The sequence below is a fragment of the Micromys minutus genome, assembly GCF_963924665.1.
Source record: "Micromys minutus genome assembly, chromosome: 30".
NCBI lineage: Eukaryota > Metazoa > Chordata > Mammalia > Rodentia > Muridae > Micromys > Micromys minutus.
In genome coordinates this window covers 13,141,956-13,163,719 of record NC_137965.1, presented here as the reverse complement: position 1 = coordinate 13,163,719, position 21,764 = coordinate 13,141,956, and the positions used below count along the sequence as shown (strand labels likewise).

General features: G+C 43.8%; 1 protein-coding gene across 1 annotated transcript in view; it reads right to left on the bottom strand.

The window, feature by feature from the left end:
* The window catches only part of MTHFD1L (methylenetetrahydrofolate dehydrogenase (NADP+ dependent) 1 like), a gene marked incomplete at its 5' end in the record, with an annotated part of 155,528 nt that overhangs the window by 94,458 nt on the left and 39,306 nt on the right, over positions 1–21,764 (bottom strand). Inside the window, 6 exons of the mRNA XM_080941618.1 lie at positions 4,381–4,483; positions 5,981–6,055; positions 6,910–7,017; positions 8,919–8,965; positions 10,903–11,039; positions 20,802–20,975. Coding sequence (XP_080797744.1) covers positions 4,381–4,483; positions 5,981–6,055; positions 6,910–7,017; positions 8,919–8,965; positions 10,903–11,039; positions 20,802–20,975 — 644 coding nt within the window. The remainder of the gene's footprint in view (positions 1–4,380; positions 4,484–5,980; positions 6,056–6,909; positions 7,018–8,918; positions 8,966–10,902; positions 11,040–20,801; positions 20,976–21,764) is intronic.

Genomic DNA, 21,764 nt, shown 5'->3' with positions numbered 1-21,764 from the left:
CAGGTTCTGAGCACTGCTTTTGTGCTCAGTCCTGTGGTGGCTGGGCAGGGTCAGGAAGGTGCACAAAGGACCAGTCTTTAACTCCTGACATTTCCCGGAAAATGGAGAGAGCACCAGCGCCTGCATAGAAGGAGGTCAGTGGGGTTTGGGGGTGGACTGGTTTATTTGTAACTTGTTCTAAGTAGTTTCTTTTGCCCATGGTGCTGACTTTGTTTAGAGGAATGCCTAGAGCCTGCTCCATCCTTAAGTAATCAATGCCTTCTGTAATGGCTGGTTTTGTGTCAACTTGACACAAGCTGGACTTATCACAGAGCGAGGAGCCACAGTTGAGGAAATACCTCCATGAGATTCAACTGTAAGGCATTTTCTCAACTAGTGATCAAGGGAGGAGGGCCCAGCCCATTGTGGGTGGTGCCATCCCTGGGCTGGTAGACCTGGGTTCTATAAGAAAGCAGGCTGAGCAAGCCAGGGAGAGCAAGCTGGTAAGTAACATCCCTCCATGGCCTCTGCATCAGCTCCTGCTTCCTGACCTGCTTGAGTTCCAGTCCTGACTTCCTTTGGTGATGAACAGCAATGTGGAAGTGTGAGCTGAATAAACCCTTTCCTCCCCAATTGCTTCTTGGTCATGATGTTTTGGGCAGGAATAGAAACCATGACTAAGACACCAGCCAAGAGCTAGAGCCTAGGTACAGACACCATACCAGGATAGGCCCATTATTTGGCTTCCACAGGAGCCAGTGGGCTAGTGTCAGAAAGCAGAGATTAGGGACTGACAACAAACAGGGATGGTGGGCCTTTGGCCTGTGACGGAGAGATGGACATGTGTGGGAGAAGGCAGGTCTAGAAGTTTCTGGGGAGCTGGGCTCCCTAAAAGACTGGGGCATTGAGGTATCCATTATTGTACAGCCTATTTTTTTATAATACATGCCTGGAGATCTTCTCCCCCAACTGCCTGTGACATGTTTCTGGAATCACCCAGTATCTTAAACTCCACTCTCTTCGCCTAGGCTAGCTCTCAGTCAAAAACAGACAACTACCCATACATACACTCCCTTCCTCTATAAGGGGTCTTCATTATGATACTAACTCATTAATCGGAACAAAACCACTTCTCAAATTCCAGCCCAGAATTCCTCGGGCCCAGGTGGCTTGTCCGCAGCTATAAAGTTTGCTTTCCTTTAACGTCCCAAACAGTAACACAAGTCAGTGTTTTTTCTGGGATAACTATTTGAAGCTGTCACTTCCATTAAAATTGATTTGTAACCACAGAGCATTCCGATCCTTCCTGTCCTTGCACAGAGAGTCCCTGGCCCTCCCTGAAGAGGTGAGGTGCCATGATTTCTGAGGCTGGGGTCCAAGTGTGGAAGTGCAAAGATGTCGGGTGGATCTGAAAGTTCCTCCTTCGGAATGCTTGAAAATACACTAATCTCCATTTCCTAATTTTTTTTTTAAACCTAAAAGGCCTCTTAAACCAATTTACAGAGTAACATGAGCTCAGAGAGGCCTTGAAACGTCGACTACACATTTTGCAAACAACGGTATTTTAATAATGAATCTTTCTGGTTGAGAGGAAAAAAAAATAATACCCCAGCAAAATGCCTAATATATTCCTGCCAGCAATTTAGAACATTGTTTGTTGGTCTAGTTTAGACTTGTATACACAAATCATGAATCACCCACAAAGGAATATTCTAGAGTCTCTTAAAATGACCGCTCCAAATGCTGAGGATACAGCTGCAGGTGAAGTACTTGTTTTGTCTGCCAACGACTGTGGTTTAATCTCTAGCTCCATGAAAAATAATGGATAAATGAAAAAAAAAACAAAAAACAAAAAACAAAAAAAAAAACCAACAACCTAAGAAAGAGCTAACCAAGTAGAACGTCCTAAGGATGTAATTGGATTGGGCAGAAAATAAAATCCATACACACAAATGGTAATAGAGCTAAACAGAATAATCAGATGGACCCCAAACTATGATTAGCGGTTATAAGTGTTGGGAAATGTTGCACTCTGGGAAAAATCTTTACAATAGTATCATTTGTCTTAAAATAATAAAATGGACCCTTGCAAGAATGCTCAAGGATATTTTAACTCAATCTTAGGAGGAGACAAAGACGGCAGAGAGACAACATAACCCTCTAAGGGTCACGGGGAGGCACTTCTGAGTTTGTGGGTGTTCACATTTCAGGGGAGCCTCTTATCACTACAGGTTCAGCATCCAAAATCCAAAACCTTTTTGTGTGTTCACATAATACCGCTAGTGGAAAAACCCCACATCCTAAAGCAGCTCCAGATACAAAGTTATTTAAAATAACGCACATCCTCCAGGCTACCTGTGGAAGGCGTAAGTATAAAATATGAGCTTTGTCTTCAGACTTGGCTGTCATCACTACGCTATCTGCCCAAACCACCAGATGTCTGAAGCTTGAAACCCCGCTGGTCTCGGGTGCTCTGGATAAGGGCTACTCTTTCTAGATGGGGAAATGTAGGAAGTGGTCTGTCTGAAGTAGCTTCCTCTTTGTCTCATGGCTGCCAGGTCTGCTGCTGGGGGACACTCAGTTCTTACTGGCTTGGCCAAATAGGGTATTTGGGGGGGGGTGGGGGGGTAGAGCTCAGGAAGTGTGGGATGATGGCTAAACCTGGGAGGAAGCCGGGCCAGGGAAGGAGATGGGCTAGGTTTGGCCATGGTCAAGAAAAGGCGGGCAAGAGGATGAAGCAGACCCCCTGATGGACAGAAGACAAACTAGACACCTGGAGTCCTGAAAGACAAATTGCCTAAAGGTGATTTTACTGCCCAGGAGGGGGAGCTCCTGAGGCCGCAGACTGAGGAGGCAAACCTATCTCTGCCCTAGGAACCTGCTGGATTAAGAAGCAGAAACAGAAGCAGGAGAATGGGCTAATTCAGGCACTGGTTAAATATATTCGGAAAGGGGATGGTAGGAGAATGGGGGACAGGTCTGAATATGCGTCACCCATCACAGGTGTGACCACACTCTTGTAAAGTACAGACACCATCAACTCCAAGAACTCCAGAGCACCGACACCTGTTCAAGGCCAAAATCCATGACTTAACGACAGTGTAGGAAAGGAGTGGATGTCACTGCCGAGAGAGGGAGGCAGGGAAATTCGGAGAGCACTGAGCTACTCTCTGCAGTGTGACTGCTAGAGTGACACACACCCAGGACCCAGCTGGAGACATCTGCCAGATGTGGAGGAAAAGCCTGCATTGTCAATGAGGATTAGAGAGCTCAGAGCCACTGGGAAATGAGGAGAGGAGACAGTCAGGCACAGCAGAAGCAGGGGGACTGAGGCAAACCCAAGGCTAGCCTCGTCTACATAAAAGTGACAAACTAGCCAGAGCTATCACAAGAACTTTGTCTCAAAACAAAAGGGACCGGGGTGACAGCTCAGTTAATAAAAGTGTCCCATACACAATGAGAACCAGAGTTTGATCCCTAGCCCCCAGTCAAAACCAGCAATGCCCTGGCATGAGGTAAGCAGAGAAAGAACCTTTAGGCCTTTTGGCCATCCAGTCCGACTATAGGTTCAGAAAGACACCGGATGTCAACTGTTGGCCTCCATGTGGATACTCATATCCACCCTCCCAAAAAACCAAACCCCAAAACCAAACCAAAGCAAAACAAAAAGAGGGGCTGAGAGGTCGGTCGCACAGCAGTTAAGAGCACTGACTGTTGTTGCAGAAGACCCAGGACTCACAAGGTAGCGCACAACCACTTTTAACTCCAGTCCCAAGAGACCTGACATCCTCTTCTGGTGTTCATGGGCACTGTACATATATGGTGCATACACATACACGTAGGCAAAACACACGAAAAAAAAATAAAGAAAAAAAAAGAATGTTGGCTTTATCCCCTACTTTTCCCCCCATTGAGATCCTGAATATAACAAGTAAATAGTGAATAATATAAAATATTATTTTAAAATAATCTTTTTTTAAAAAGTAGAGGCTTGGGGGAAAGAGACCTCACGATGACCAGGAGTGATCTTGCCTTGAAAATGGAAAAGAGGAGGGAGAGAGAATTTTCCACACACAGTTGGATGAAGGCTGTGTTGCTTTGTGGTGTTTAGCCTTGCACATGGCAGATAAGAACTCCCTCTCTGAGCTCCCACCAAAGCCCATTCTCAGCCATTTGGAAGAGGTAGAGTGAATGGGATTTTGCCCAGAGAGAGTAGGTGGGGGAAAAAAAAAAGAGTAGTGAAACCAGATGGTGAGGTTCTGAAGCCAGGAGAGGCAGCTGTCAGACTGGAGTTTTTATTAATTGAGCTTGTGAACGTAAGCTTGAGTGTTGACGACTTGCATTTAGGAGATGGGGCTCAAACCCATTCTCTGAATGCCCCTTGGTCTCCCCGGTACCTACCTCTCTGCCATGTGATGGTGAAGGGGTCAATGTTGAGGCGGGCGAACTTTCTCACCTCCTCCTCTGTCAGTGTGCTTGGATCAGTCTTATGTATCCCCAGTTTCTAGTAAGTGGGGAGAAATGCCGTAAGAACAAGAAAGAACAAGACAGACCCGTATAAAAATTTCCCCGTAACTAGTGAAGTCCCTGAAATCACAAACCCCAGAGTGAACAGTGACTTAGGGGAAATTATATTAGCAAATGTCTTCTGCATTTATATAATTTTTCATCCTGTGGGGATCTGTGAATGCCCCAAAACCTCTTCTGAAAATGGGGTCCAGGTAGGAGCATGCAATGAACACGGGCCTGGGACCGTGTGGCTCATGGTACCTCTGGGTGGCCTGCATACTGAGCTCAGAAGGTGCCAAACCCTCTGTCACCAGGAATATGCTACTCCACCAGCCTTTTCATAGGCATAGACCGAGTGAAGTGTATCTCTACGTTTCAAAGAACCACATTCTACGTGGAAAAATTAATTAAAAAATTTAAGTTGTGGTTGGTGGTGCATTTGTGCAATCCCAGCCTGAAACCCATCAAATAAACAAAACAAAACAAAACAAAACAAAAAACAAAAAAAAAGAAAACAAACAAACAAACAAACAAACAAAAAACTAAGAGAGATGGAGGTCCAAAGCTGTCTTCTCGTCCTCTCGAATGCTTCACCCCTTAAACACCATTCCTCATGTTGGGGTGACCTTCCCCCACCATAAAATTATCTTTGTTGCTGCTTTATGACTGTAATTTCGCTACTGTTACAAATCATAATGTACATATCTGCGACACCTGATACATGATCCCCCCCAAAGGGGTCGAGACCCACAGATCGAGAACCTCTGCTTTAGAACTTTTACAAACAGGAAAACATTTCTCTTCAGGAGGAAGGCTACATAAAAACAGACGTGTCAGTTACTGAGGGTGCTCATAGGTTGTTAGCAAGGCAGCCCTCCTACCTCACCCGTGAGGAAACGGAGCCCTAACAAAGTGGATTTCTTTGGGGTGGGAATATGGCTCAGCTGGCAAAGGTGATTGCTGCCAAATCAAACAACTCAGGTTCGATGCCTGGAGGAAGAAGATACCTGACCTCTGTAAGCTGTCCTCTGACCTCCACACACACACACAAAATAAGTAAAACAATGCAAATGATTTTTAACCACATGATCTTTAAAAAAAAAGTGAGTTATTGTCTCCTTGGCTCTTTGGTGTAGGGATTTATCTACAGACTTCACTGTGATATTCTGAGTTCACAGGCTCTAAGCCTGTGGGTCATGACCCCGTGTGTGTGTGTGTGTGTGTGTGGTGGTGTCACCTATCAGATATCCTGCCTAGTAGATATTTACATTGAGATTCGTGACAGTAGCAAAGTTACAGTCATGAAGTAGCAAACAAAATCATTTTACAGTTGGGGATCACCACAGGAGGAACTGCATTAAAGAGAACCACTGACCTAGAGTTCGATAGCCAAAGGAGCATGTGAAAACCCAGATCGAGTCAAGATTCTAGAATGTTCTCTTCTTAAAAAAAAGAAACAAAAAAAAAACCCCACTATTCAGTGGAACCTTACCTTCAGCCGAGAAAGTTGAATTTCTGAAAATTCTCTGACACCGTTCACTGAGGGAACCAGTCGATTGTATAGAGCCTAAAAAAACGAAAACCCCACCCACCAGAGCTTTAGGTTCAGCCATGAACTTGGATAACTGGACATGTTCATCACATTTATAACCAGATCGCTTCTATTAATATTTAAGGCTAATACAAGCAGCCTAGACTTAAATTCTGTCATTTTAACAGATCTTGGTGGAAACGGTGCACATTACAACCAGTTTGTCCAAGTCTCCTTGATCTGTACCCTTCCAACTCAATTCTGTTTGAAATATTAACTCGGGGATTACAATTGAAAAAGTCAGGACCTTTACTTCGGATCATCAGGAAGTACCTCTCTCCTCCATGACCGATGCCTATGAAATATTAACACCCAGAATCCTGTCAATCTCTGGTGAGTTGGGCTCTCGGATATCATGCGTGTTGAAATGGTTCACATTTGCTGCATGTGAGTTCGCTCTTAAAGGACGGCTGGCCATTTAACACCACAGCTGTTGCACAGCATACACAGAGCTCTAGGTTCAAGTCCCGCTGCTGGAAGCCCCGACCACTTCTCAAACAAACCAACCAACCCAAGTTCAGCGTCCTTTAGAATGGACCAAATGTATCTAAGACCACCGTGAACCTTGAGACTGAAAAGACTCATCTTGAGTAATGTCCTAATCAACACACCCCAGCTCTTCCATTGTTCTGCAAGGATCATAAACCCAACCGAGAGCCTGATTAAAGTGTAGCTCCCCTCCTCTGGAACTCAGGATACAGGCAAAATTCAGCCGATTTTGAATACAATTTTAGAGAGCAGATGGGATCTAAGAGTCTCTCACGGAGTCCTTAAGGATGCGGGGACTCCTGGATAAGAGCCCAGAGACGGCCAACAAGGGCGCCTCTTACCTTGTCTGTTTGAGTGTTCTCATGTAAAATTCTCGTGTCGATGGCCGCGGCCAGCAAGTTATTAGCAGCGGTGATGGCGTGGATGTCCCCAGTCAGGTGAAGGTTGAACTAGAAATCAAATGCCATATCTTTCTATTTGTATCATGCAGCCGGGGACATTTTCAGGGATTGCCCAAATTAATAAAACAGCATGCTTATCATGAGACAAGATGACCCACATCAGAAAATCAAACTTGACAATAAAGAACTCAAGAGGAGTTGAGTTCTTCCATCCCCTGGATGGACTTAAACGTTTCGTTCTCATGATTTCTTCATTTTCAATTATTTATTTGTATTTGGGAAGAAAACAAGGCTTAAACAGTAAAAATGGATGAAGAGCAAACACCACCGAACTCTAGTTTCGTATTGACACGCAATTACTATAAAGTTGACGTACCCCATCATTTGGAAGCTTTTAAGTTTTAAAATGAACTCATTCATGTCTCACTTATTAACGTGGTGTGTGTATAATGTGTATGTGGCGGAGGGAGAGAGTAAAAGCATGTCACAGCATGCGTGTGGCAGTCAGAGGACAAGTTCACAGAATTGGTTTTCTCCTTTCACTTTTCCTTGGGTTCTGGGTTTGGCTGGCCTGTGTCGTTAGCTGACGAGCCATCTTACTGGCCCCTGCAAACCGTCAAGGAAACGTTATTACGGGTTTTAGATCTTTAACGTCCAAATCCGATGACCAGGGAGCTGCAATATCTGTACACGCATGTGAGGCTACAAGTGGAAATTTCCATCCTACACTTTGTTGTCATGATAGAACTCGTTAATGTTGTTACGCAAGACCCAGTGTGACCATGTTACTCTCCTCTGAAGACCCTTCAATGGCCGAGCATAACACTCCGAGTCGAACATAACCCGTGGCTATCAACAGAAAGTTGGCTCCTGTACCTCAGCTTACCTCGTCTGCCTGCCCTGGCCCTGGTCATGTTCAGGGACATCATATGGCCTCTGAAGAGGCAAAGCTCTTTTTCAATCTCAGGGCTGTCCTTACAGTTTCCTCACTCACCTTCGATCCATCTAGAACCCCTTGTGAAATGAGTCTCTCCTGCCTATGGATGGCGCCTGGTTTGTCAGCTACTACCCACTCCAGGGGAGGCCCTGTGCTATGAGCTGAGGGTACAGAGAGGGAGCAGACAGTTTATCCCAGCTTCAAGCGACCAACTGCCTGCTCTGTGTGTGGTAAGACAGTTACCCCACACCCACGCACAGGACACCATTGCTGTGTCCCTGTTTGCTAGCTAAGCCTCAGACTGTTCCCCTGGCCTGTTCTCTGTTCTTCATCCTAATTCCCTCAGGCCTTGGATTCTCCTACCTTGTGAAGGGGAATGAGGGGATTTTTGGAATGAAGCAGAATCTCGGGCAGGATAGTGAGGACAAGGAAGGGCAGAGAATTCCGTGCACCGGAAAAGTCTTCTAGTCAAGAGGAATCAGGGAGACAACACAGCTCAATGGAAATGGGAGTGCTTAGAGCCATGCGTAAGAGAAAACAGGGCAGGCACTTCCGAGGAACTACAAAGCAGGAGTCAAGACCTGCTATGACCTCTCAGGCTTAGGAAGAGCTCAGGACTGACCCATGGGGTCGATCTCACGGAAACACGGCCTGGTCAGGCTCAGGAGGTAAGGGAGATGAAGAGAGTTCTCAGAAAAATAAGAATCAACCCCACCCACCCTTATTGCCCAGTTCCTCTGAGATGATTTTATTGTGGCCTCACTTGGTAGAAGAAATCATCATCCATCTCTTTCTTAACTTGGCAAGTCTAAGAGACGGGGACCCAGGACAACACTGCACATGCTCATGCACGCAACACGCGTGCACACACACACACACACACACACCAACCCACACATAATTTATAAAACATGGTAAGGGGATCTAGGTCAGGACCCATCTACTATAAGAAAGTAATATGCATATGAATGGGACACAAGTATTCACATCAAGTGGCATCTCATGGCCTTACCTCCTCCATCGGGATGACCTGAGCATATCCACCACCTGCAGCTCCTCCTAGAGAACACAGCAAGTACAGTGAAGTGAATCCCCAAGTTCAGTCACAGGACCGGACAGACATAGACCTAAGGTTGCAACTCACACTCAACAACGAGGCCTGCGAAGGCCCAGAGATTCTATCCACCCAGAAAGGAATAAAACCAAACCAGGGCACTGCATCCAGCGATGCCATTTTGGGCCTTCTGTTTCTTTAAGAAGAAAGGTTAAGACCCGTGATTGCAACAAGTTTGCTTTCAAAAATGTGAATGCACCAAACAAACCAACTTCCAAAAAACAAAAAAACAAAAAAACACCCCCAAAGGTGTCAGTTCTATAAAATACATAAGGGGCTAGAGAGATGGCTCAGTGGTTAAGACATGTACTGCTCTTCCAGAGGTCCTGAGTTCGATTCCCAGCACCTCCACCAGCTGCTCACCACCACCTATAACTCCAGCTTCAGGAATCTAGAACCCCACTGGCCTCCATGAGCTTTTGCACTTTCCCCTAAGCATCCCCCCACCCCCCAGCGTTCCCAAACATGCAATTAAAAAAAAAAAAAAGCATAAAGGAAAAGGCTGGGTGTGGGTTGCACACTTTTAATTTCAACAGTTGTGAGACAGAGGCAGCTAGATCTCTGAGTCTGAGGCCAGGCTGGTCTACAGAGCAAGTCCAGGAAAGCCAGGGCAGGGCTGTGTTACACAGAGAAATCCTGTCTCAAAAAAAAAAAAAAAAAAAAAAAAAAACCAAACCAAAAAAGAAAACCCTTTTCTACATCAGAATATTTATGTCTAATAAATCATACATGAAATAAAACCAAAAGTACCTGCTAGGCTTGGTGGAACACTCAGGAGACAGAATCAGGAGGATCTACTACAAACCTGAGGCCATCCTGGTCTGCACAGAGAGACCATGCCCAAGTTGCTGGGTTCAGTCCTCAGGAACAGAAAAACCAAACCACAACAAAACCAAACAATACTCACCCGTGAATACCTCAGACAAAAATTATATTAGCTACTCTATCGCAGACACTTGTTTTTTTTCACAAGCAGATACCATTTTATAACACACCCCGTTCTTTCCACGTTATCCTGAGTCTCACAATGGCCAGATGTGTCTGGTACTTGAAGCCCTTGTACACTTACAGATGTGGTTCATCCACTTTCAGAGTGGCTATCGACCTTGCAGGTGAGAGGCGCAGCCACAGATAAAGCCACACCCCCTCTGCACTAAGTCTCATGTTCAGTCGGCTCCAGAATGTACAGCCCACCAGGAGAAATCGCTGCTTTTAATGGGTTAGCAATTATTAATATTTGTAATAGCGATATAAATAAAATACAGTTAAAGACCACAAACTGCCAAGAACACGCAGTAATTGCCGCCGTAAGGGCTGAGGAACGACTTGATGATAAATCAAGTAGGGAGAGTAATGAAGGGGAAGGTGCCAGACATCAGCTCAGCTAAGCCAGAGAGGAATTTCCTCACTGCTCTCTATGCAGCCAGTTGCTTCGTCTCCAGAGCTCCTTGGCCCCACACAACAACTCCCACGAGCTGCAGTGTGGGGCCTGCCTGACCTGAAGAGCTCATATGTGTACAGAAAGAGACCCTTCAGAGGCTGGGATAACACTGATAAGATGAGCAAGGTTTCAAAATTGCTTGGCGCAGGAGGCGGGGGTGATAGAGACTCTGCTGGAGGCAAGAGGCCTGAGTAACAAGAGCAAGGGACCAGCTTCCTGGGTGAGGGGTTCCTTGGAAGATGCCCCCCACCCTTGTAGCAACCTCTGCATGGATGAGGTTGGGTGACTGCTAAATCCTGAGGGTTCAGGGGGGTGGAGAGGGACAAACAGCGAGCTCTTTTGCAAAGCATCTTAACTCCATGTCTGTGCGTTATGTTGAGGCTGAACTTTGACTTCTCCCATCTTTTCCCTGAGAACTAGCTTAGCTGTGAAGGAAATTACCTTTCACCCCAAACGTGGGTCCCTGGGAAGGCTGCCTCAGACAGGCGAAGGAGTTGACCTTCAGGTGAGCCGTTAGCGCCTGCACTAGTCCGATGGTGACTGTGCTTTTCCCTTCTCCGAGTGGGGTGGGCGTGATCCTAATTTGGGGGTTGGGGGAGAGGGATGAGTTTAATTGTCTTATTAAGACAACCTTAGTAAAACCAAACAGATTTCAAATCCAAATTCGAGTTTATAGGCAGTGAGCAAGGTTCTCTCCCAGCATACTTGATCCCATGGTTTCTTGGACTGTCCCCAGGTAGAACACACAGGACATGCTTAAGCTAATGAAATGTCACAGGTACAAAAATGAAAGGCAACATGACCAAAAGTTGAGTTCCTAGGTAACAGTGTCTATGAGGTTCATTTTAGGGAGTGACACAAAGCTAGTCATTAAAGACGTTGGAACCAGGTTTGGAGAGATGGCTCAGTGGCTAAGGAGCACTGGCTGCTGCTCTTCCAGAGGTCCTGGATTCAATTCCCAGCAACCACATGGTGGCTCAAAACCATCTGTAATGGAATCTGATGCCCTCTCTGGTGTGTCTGAAGAGAGTAACAGTGTACTCGTAAAATAAATCTTTTTTAAAAAAAAAATGGAACCAGTAGCTTGGAGTGATACCTTTTGGGGGCTACCTTGGTTTTTGCTTTCCAGAGTGATATTTGAGGTTTGGAGTGGGTAAAGGGACAGATTCTCTGGATTAGAAGGGACACCAAAGTCTCCACTGGCCCACAGCTCCTGCCTAAACCAGGGTCCCACCATATTCAGCAGGTAGACATAAGTTCATTAACTATATTCAGCAGGTGACATTTCTACGCATAGCAATCTCTTGTTCCAAAGGAGACACCGAATCTCTAACTGCCAACGTCCTATAAGGTGCTAATCAAGGGCCTGTGAGCTGCAGGCATCTCAGAACAGCCACACACTCAGCACAAAATCATTAACACTGAGTTGCTTAACTAAATTATGTGCTTTGCTAAATTTTGTAGAGGACAACATTATGTCTCAATATTGCTGCTTTTGGGATATGTCATTCCCAAGTACAGTTCACAGCACCATTCTGAACATACTTTAACCATCTCTAAAATTCTTTAAATTTCTGCTCAGTGCCAACGACCTCTTTATGAGTTAAATGGTGTGAGCCAGGGTGTCTAGGAAACTTAGCCACAGCAAATCTAATGAGAGAGTTTTCCAACCTACAAAATCTGGCGCTGCTATCGGAGGAAGGCGTGCCTTCAGATTCATCTTTGTCCCCAGCTACTCAGAACACCCCTGTGTCACGATCACTCAGTCACTCCTACAGTAAATATTTATTCAGTACTCAAGGAGAGTCAGGGACTGAGCCAGACCTTGGAACACAAAGACAATCATGTCAGACTCTGTGTCTCCCTCCCAGGACTTCTAACTGATGGGAGAAAGAGATAACCCAGTGATTACAGCAACTGTGATAAACAGCAAGTTGAGGAAATGGGGCAGGTACCGCATCAAGAGCGTGCGGGATGCGGTTCCACTCACTTTGGAACATCAAGGGAAGCTTCCTTCAGACCTAACATCTAAGCTAGGACATGGCCACCAGATACATATTACCTGGATGAAATGCGCAGTGAGCTAAACACTAGGCACTGCCCTTGTCTGCCTTAGTTTTTTCCTACAGATGGAAATTGTGGCTACAGTCAACAGCTCAGAGGACCGAAGAGGCAAGATCACCCAGGGAGAGCAGGCTCAGTAAGAACAAAGGGAAGGATAGAGCCATTGCTTACGTTTTCCTTCAGGAAACAGGCAGAAGAGACCAAAAGAAGTCGAAGACAGAAATCTGGAGAAGGAAGCAGGGCATAACAGCTCGGACGGAGGCTAAGACAGACAATACATTGAGAGGCGAAGAGCCACCCGGGGTTGAAGCAGATTAAGAGTTGATGAACGTATCGAGGTGGCCACTGCTAACCGCTGCAGGGCAGAGATTTTTTGATGAACCAAGCACGTACTCCTTGAAGAACTAAGCCCAGGTCACAGGAATCAGCCCCCTCTCCTACTGTCTAAATAGCACACCATTAAGTGGAGTCAGAGGGAAACTGTTATGCAAACCTCAACTTCCTACTTTTGTAGACACAACACAATTGAGGGCCGAGAAGAGCCCACAGAGTCGCCATCTTGCAAGAGCCCGCAAAGATGCTGCGTGCATCTACAGATGCAAGGGTTCAGCACAGTGCTTTATGTCACATGGGGGGGGGGGCGATTCCATTTTCACTCCCAAGGGTATGCTGGCAGAGGCGAAGGAGACACGCCCAGTGATGACCTCAAACTTCAGCTAGCCATCCAATTCTTAATTGGAAACACAGGACTGCTCAGCTTGCTGCCAAGGAACACAATACAGGAAAATCACAAAGTAGGAAGTATTTATTGGAAGCAATGAAAGCAGGGCTACAATACAATTTTATTTTGCCCCATCTCTGTATTTGAGACCACAATTTAGTTTAATTCTCTCCCCATATCCTCAGCCCAGAGCTTAAAACATCAAGTTTGTCTCAAAAGAAATAACTCTAAGCTAAGTTTTCTTTTTTGCCTCTGCATAACTTCCTCCTTTATTTATTTTTTTTTAGTGGAAATGAGACTGAGTTTTTCTCAATGGCTCCAAGGTCTTGTTGCCAGGTCAAATCTACAACATTTATCATGTGATCTTTTTTATGGCCTTTCAGATGACATTATAATAAGAATTCTGACATATCCGTTGCTAAGGTGAGGAAATCCTGCATTGCTGACTGGCCAGGGCACCCATGAGCAGCAAAACCACGAAGCCTACGCTTAAGTGAGGTACTGTTCGGTGTGAATGGCAGGGGAGATTTATCAAGATGTTCTGGGGCAACTGGAAAGAAGTGTAGTCACAAGCCAAAGGGATTTCTTACACAGAGACAGGAGGGAAAGACTTGAAGCGCACTTAAAATCTTTATGTCAAACAGTATCAAATAGGGCAACGTTATCCATGCATAGCCTGGCCATGAACTCCAAAGTTCCATGTGCAAATGACTATAAATAAAGATCACTCATCCCAGGCATCTTTATGATTTGGGACGTTTTTAAAGGCCTTTTCTATCTGACAATAAATGTGACAGCCATTTGCTTGGGGTTCCCATTGTAATGGTTCCCATTACAGCTGACCAGGGGGAAAGAGTTCAAAGGATCTATTGGTCCTGGATTCTCCTAATGATCCGTGTCCTCTTCTGTCATTAGCCCAACTTAAATAAAAAATAAAAGCCTCACAGGTGTTCACAGGGCTACTTAAGGGAGAAAGGGAAACTCTTACAAAGTCATTCCTACACGGCAACATACAGGCCGAAGCACCAAAGAAATTTAAATCAGGTATTTGGCACTCTACAAAGAAAACAAAACTTAAGCAATGGATCTTTATTTTCCTCCAGTGAGAAATTCAGTCTATATTCACAGAGCCGTATGGAGCTCTAAAAACTAGTCTGTCCTATGAATTCATAGAAATTCTAGAATCTTCTACAGGGCCCAAGACACATTCAAAAGGCCAGCAGCTGGAACCCATGTCAAATCCTTACACAAAATTTCTTTTCACTAGTGTAACTGGGAAAACACGTAAAACTCAAGAGGCCCTGAGAATCTTCTGGCATATTTCCCTAGGCGATTCCCAATTTTGTCAGGCAAAGCAAGTATAGCCACATGGAGGTGTAACCAGCGTGTAATGTGTAGCTGATGAGAGACAGGGTTTCCAGAGAAGATGAAACCCTACAATCTGAAGTACGGCTTAAAAAACGGTGTGTATGCTAATCTGTTTAGCATTTGAGCTATTTTTTAACGATATATTATTTTAAGATCTATTTATTCACTATATATAAGTACATTGTAACTGTCTTCAGACACACCAGAAGAAGTCATTACAGATGGTTGTGAGCCACCATGTGGTTGCTGGGATTTGAACTTTGGAAGAGCAGTCAGTGCTCTAACCACTGAGCAATCTCTCCAGCCCTGCATTTGAGTTATTAACAATTAAAAAATAGATAAAACCTTCACACTTTCATATTTGCACCCCAGTGTGACTACTTCTAGCCCACATTTACACTTCTTTCAAATGTGTGGTCTAAAGGTATGGTGATTTAGGTTTCTTGAAAATCTCCCTGGGTTTCTGAATTTTCTAAAGCATGGGAGAGTATTTATGTTACAGAGTTCTGTAGGACACACACATTATTTCTGTATACATTATTTATAGCTTCATTCTTAAGTATAAACAGGAAGGGTATAAAGGTAAAATCCTGGGAGGAAATAGAAGGAAAAAAATCCACTTCTAAGTAATGAGGTAAGTTATTTCCTTCTGACTTTTCTTTATGCTACTTTTTATACAATAAGTCAACATTATTTTCAGAATAAAAAGAGACTTTCAAAAATGGGGAAATAATTCTCCTATAAACTGAGGGGTCATTTATATTTTTTTAAAAATTGCAACAGTGCATGTAATAGTTGATAATATTGATTCCTCTGGCTTTTCGTCTGACTAAAAGTAAAAATAGGGGGGTGACTTTTATGTTAAATTTAGTTTTTAGTTTTAGATTATAACTGCATCTGATGTCCGTCAATCAGCTGCCAAAACTTTTTAACTCATTGACAAATACATTGTATATTGTACTTGAAGGAGAAGGAATTCGCTGAGACGGCATCTCACTGTGCAGCCATGGCTGGCCTTAAGCTTTCACTCCATCCCTATCTCCCAAGAGCCAGGATTAAAGGTGTGTGCAAATCCTGGCTCCCAATTTGTTTCTTCTTATAGAATACAGTGTGGTGTTGACTCTCTAGAAGCCACAAATTTCGGCCATGGATGCTTTGAGCTCAAAACGATCATTTCATGGGTTGTTCTTTGCTGTGTGGTTTTTGAATAGAAGAGAAAGGAAAACCCTTCACTGTGGCTTCTGACAGTTCTGTGAGGTGAGAGGGCTTAAGACATAGTTTCTGCTGTTTAATCTTTGCTTGAGGTCTCAATGTTCAGCCTACAGTTATATAACATGGTATGCTAGTTCCAGCCAGGACACACACAATCGTGCCAGCAAGGGGCGAGTGTGGAGCAATGTTTTAGTGACTATGGACTGGTGTGATCAGCCATGCTGACCAGGACAAGTTTCTCTGTGTAGCCCCGTTGTCCTGGAACTCACTTAGATCTGCCTACCTCTGTGTTCCAAGTGCTGGAATAAAGGTGTGTGCTACCAAGCACAGCTTACCACAGGGCTTCTCAATACATTTTGTTGTGAATTCATTCGACCAAGACATTCTTTTGTTCAATCTTATGCATAAAAAATTGGTATGCAATTCAAACATTAATAACAAATTATAAATTTAATAAAAAGGAAAGCAAATTTGCATACTATGATAGGTGTGCAAATCTTTTTATATAAGAATTAAATCGTGGATGAATATTTAATACTACAGAATAGAAAGCATCTTTAATATTTTAAATTCTGCTCTAATCCCAAAAATCTAATGACTGTCTATAAATGAAACTCGAGTTTCAAACCCTCCAACACAATACAACCTAAAGATATACCGACTTGATACATATATGTTAAAATGACAGGAACAAATAATATTTAAAAGTCTTCTTTCCCCAGTAATTAAACCAGTGTATTTCTATCAGAGCATTAAATTCTGTGTACACAGCTAAAAGTGTGAGTGTGAGCTCATATGGTTTAGGAATTTTAATTGGGGTTGTGTGGTGTGATGGTGTGCCCAGTGCAGATATCGTGCATTCAAGACACATGATGGAGCAAGGGTGTGCACTGCCAAAAACATGTCAGGTATATTATGTGCTCTGTGCTGAATTAATTTCTGATGGCTATGCATTCAAAAATCCTTAACTATTGTCCTCTTTAAAAAAAAAAATCACATTTGGAGATGATGGAACTAAGCTGGATCTAGCATGTGGCCAGAGGCCAGGTTTTAATGGTTTAACTCCCACATTGGGAACTTGATAACGATATCATCATAGCTTTTGTTTAAGACATGTCAACTCTGTTCTTAGCTCGAGGCAGGGCCATGTCTAGATCTGGGCTTTATTTCTAAACTAGACAAGCCCCAGATGGAGAACATCACCACCACTTCATGAGAAAAAAATGCTTCATGAATCTTCCTTTATTATCAGATGACACATTTCTCCTGAGACCCTTGGACCTTATCCTAAAGGTTCTGGAGATTAAACCCAAGGCCTCACACATGCTAGGCAAGGGCTGTATAACTGTGGGACAATTCCTGTTCCTGATCTTCTGAACTGAGCCACAGTGAGAAAATTCAGTGAAACCCACCAAATTCCAGAGAAGGGAAGGCAAATCCATGTATCAGACAGATACATTTTAAAAATGGTGTATGTGTTTCTATTTAGGGAGCCCATCTACTTCTCTGCTCATTTTTAGCATATAAATATTAAGTTGGTATATCTTTCGGCTGTATTGTGTTAGAGGGTTTGATTCTTAAAGTTGCTATTTGAGTTGCTAACTCGAGTTTCATTTAAAAACAGTCATTAGATTTTTGGGATTAGAACAGAATTTCTATCAGTTTCTGCAATGGCCCTAAAATATGCTTCTGCCATTATTATTATTATTATTATTATTATTATTATTATTATTATTATTATTATTATTATTATTACAAGCTTGCATCAAGCATTCCTACTTAAAAGCACCCGAGTTGAGTTGCCTGTGTCCTTCCTGCCGTCCCTCTCAGTGGTAGGGCCTCCAGGGTACCTTGAGGAGAAGACCAACAGCTCCCTGCCCAGGTGTAGGGTTGGACTCTCCGGTTAGAAAGGAACCTGGCCATGCCAGCGTGCTGGTAGACTGAGCCGCCTCGTTTAATCCACAGGCAATGAGGGGCTATACCTGATTATTTGGAGAAAGAGGGAAAGAAGTCTGTATGGAACAAGTACAGACGTTTTTGTCCTCATTCTCTAAAAACGATAGTATAATAAATATTTGCATAGCCCTTACACTGTATTAATTACTGAAAGCAATCTAGGGATGCTTAATCTTTATAAAAGGTTATATGCAAACCATACATAAACATTATGACGTTTTATGGGAGGGACGTGAACTTCAGCTGTCTATGTTTCTAGCCACCTGGAACCAATCCCCTAGCAGACTGTAAAAGTTGACTACAACTTATTTCCCCTCTGGAGAATCCAAAAGATCCTGGAGAATCTTCCTAAGAGGGCAAATGCACAGATATGGATGCCCAGGGTTATTCATTTTAGCAATTTGCAGTGAGACTAAACTTGGAAACAATGGGCATGTGCATCAGTAGAGGAATCAACTGTGGAATATCCCTGTCATGTTGTCAAGCCACTTTCCTGTCTCAACATTCTAGAAGAGTGGTTAGTTGCCTTCCTAAAGCTCTGGCCCTTTAATACAGTTCATGTTGTGGTGACCCTCAACCATAAAATTATTTTTGTTGCTACTTCATAACTGGAATTTTGCTTGTTATGAATTGTAAATACCTGTGTTTTCTGATAGTCCTAGGTGACCCCACGAAGGACTTGTCTGGGTTCCCAGAGGGGCCTCAACCCACAGGCTGAGAACCAGTAAACTAGAAGAATTCAAGGCACTCTATACTAGTAATTGTGAGCTGTCATTATTACATGTTGTCCACGGGAAACAATGGAGCCAGAGGCAATGGAAAGATGTGTCACATGCATTTGGGAAACTCAGATGTAAACACTGGGATGCTTGTCACAGGGCCATAAGAAGAGTAATGTGCATGAGCTCACTGCTAGACGTGAGCCACCGAACACAGATGGTATGACCTCATTGAAGGAAGGGCCTATCATCGTGAACATTATCTTGACCTGAGAAAATCTTCCCTCTGAGTGGTGGAAATAGTGATATTTTAGACTGCATTATTTTTTTTTTTATAACTGGCTTAGTTTGCTCTCTATTGCTATATAAACCCCACTACCTAAAGCAATCTGGGGAGGGAGGAGTTACTTCTTCTTACAGCGCTCAGTCACACCCCATCACTGAGGAAACAGGGCAGGAACTCAAGGCAGCAACCCCAAGGCAGGAAGTGAACCAAAGACCATGGAGAAATGCTGCTTACTGGCTTTCTCAGCCATCTTGTTACACAGTCTAGGACTACATGGCTTAGAGTTGGTACCACTTACAGTAGGGTAGACCCTTCCATATCGACTATTCATCAAGAAAAATGCCCCACAGGTTTGCTTACAGGCCAATGTAATGAGGACATTTTCTCAATTGAGGATTGCCGCTTCCCAGATGACCCTAGCTTGTGTCAAGTTGACAAAAAAAAAAAAAAAAAAAAAGCCTACCCAAAACCCAAACCAAACAAAACCATCCAACCAAACAACACCCCCCCAATAAAAACAAACAAAGCAACCAACTCAACCAGGACAACCAAAAACATGAAAGCAGAAAGTAATTGCATGGATAACTAAGTTAATCTAAATTAACTAGGAGTTAAGTCTACAGCTAAGAAATGTTTCTGCCTGATAAATGGATTTTGTACTTTAAGCCTCACTATTACTTATCTATCTATCTATCTATCTATCTATCTATCTATATCTAAATATCATGCATGAATCCAACCACCTACCTACCTACTCATCCATCCATCATTCATCCACCTATCTACCTATCCACTTATCCATCAATCTACCTACCTATCCATCCACCTATGCACCCAACCACCTATCTACCTATCTACCCACCCATCCATCCATCCACCTGCCTATCTTTCCATTCTATCCATCCATCCACCTATCTACCTATCCATCCATTATCCATCCACCAATCCATCCATCCATTCATCATCATCCATCCACCTATCTACCTACCTACCCACCTATCCATCCATCATCCATCCATCCATCCATCCACCCACCCACCCACCCACCCACCCACTTATCTACCTACCATGTGCAACAGTCAATTGTACACTATAGCAAGACCACAGAAGAATAGATGTACATTGATGTTCCTTAATGTCAGAATAGATCAAATCTTTGACCGAGTAGTTCACCTAGCAAATGTGTTTTTAAAAAGAAAACCATGACCTTCCCTTTCCACAAAAAGCACCCATTTGTTTTTCATGTAACTGTCATTACAACTGAAAATAGCCCAACCTTAGTTTGCAATGTAATGAGGTTTTATAGGTTCACATATGACATTTCATGAAATATCTTAAATTGAAGGTAGAATATGAAATGACATGTTCCTCGAGCCCTTACTCAGTTCAAAATAATGTGCTTCTAATTGTTACTTTAATCATGGAAAACTGAATTTAAATGCTCGGGACAGCCAGGACTGGTCGCACATGCCTGCGATCCTAACACTTAAAGAGATAGAGGCAGGGTGAGGAAGACTTCAAGGGCATCCTGGGCTACATAACATGGCTTGATGGGAAGAGAACACTAAATATGGGACAAGAATAATAAAGCACCAGGGGCGGGGAGTGTAGCTCAATGGTACAGCACTTGCTTAGCATCATGAAATCCTGAGTTTACTCTCCAGCACCATCAAAAGAAACCACCCCAGCTCCTGCTTTAGCTGGTGATGCAGTTCAGTGGTAGAGGCCTTGCCTACTGCGTGCCAGACTCTGGGCGTGAGCGCCAGCATCTCAAGTTAAAAGATACATTTAAAAGTAAAAGAGCAAAGTTAGCAGCTTGTTACTCTATGTGCAATACAAGAGATTAATTCACTCAGCCCTGGGTGGTGCGGAGCCTTACCTCATGGTAAATGGAGGCTTGTCTATTGAGGTCAAAATAGAGTACAATGTGCTTAAGGGGGTACATGGACAGGGGTTGATATGGAAGAAGGTTCTAGAAACATGTCTCCTCAGTAGAGTCAATGTGGAGTCTTACCCAGCAACCAAGACGTATTTTCCATTTGTTTGATCTTTTAACCTCTCCAGCAGGGACAAACGGACTTTGGCTTTGCTCTTGCCGTAGATTTCAATTTCATCTGCAAGCAATCCTATCTCCTTGGCAAGGACGTCCACGGCTTTTGGAGTCTGTCCCCGGGAAATCTCAATATCACTGGAGGGAGAGAAAAGAAGCGTGGCGGTCGCCTCAGCTTAGGTGGTCGGCGCTCGAGGGAAAAGCATCTGCGCACCCCGCCAACCATTAAATCAACCCAATTACTTTGTGGTCCTCTTTCCCAGGCAGAATTAAACACAACTGCTAACAATTAAGATGCGTGAGAAAGTGGCTTTCCCCTCCCTTTCTTTGTGAGATATTATTATAAAAACACCAAGACCCTAGAACGGTGTCAGGCACAAAGTTAACGCCCACATTGCACACAGTTGCATTCTTCATGGGACGGCTATGATAAATTCATTATAGGGCACACGGTTCCGTGAGGCAGGAGGATGGAATGGCTACCGCATGACGCTTTCTCACCCGGCTAGCCAAAGTGTCTCTTGGCTATTCAGAAATATGGAAATGATCTTTTGTTTCATCTCCATCCATACTTTCTCTTTCCCATTTCCAGTCCAAAAGTAATACTGCAGAATATTTTATTAATTATGTAACGGCTCGTGAAAGGATGCAGTACTCGAAACTCAATCTCAGACAGAAGAAAGGTCAAGACCTTCATTTGGAGGATGACTGGGCGTCAAACGTGAATGAGGCAAACACACGGTTGTTGATGTTACAGGGGCTCTCAGCACCAATGTGTGTACCGTGGACCACCCAGAGGACACTGCTGTGGTCAACGTGCCTGGATCTCTCTTATTTGGGGCCAGCCTGTTCTTCTATCCCACTAAACATCTGCTTGAGAGGGAGGACGGAAGACACACTTATTCCTCGAGTCACGAGCATCACATG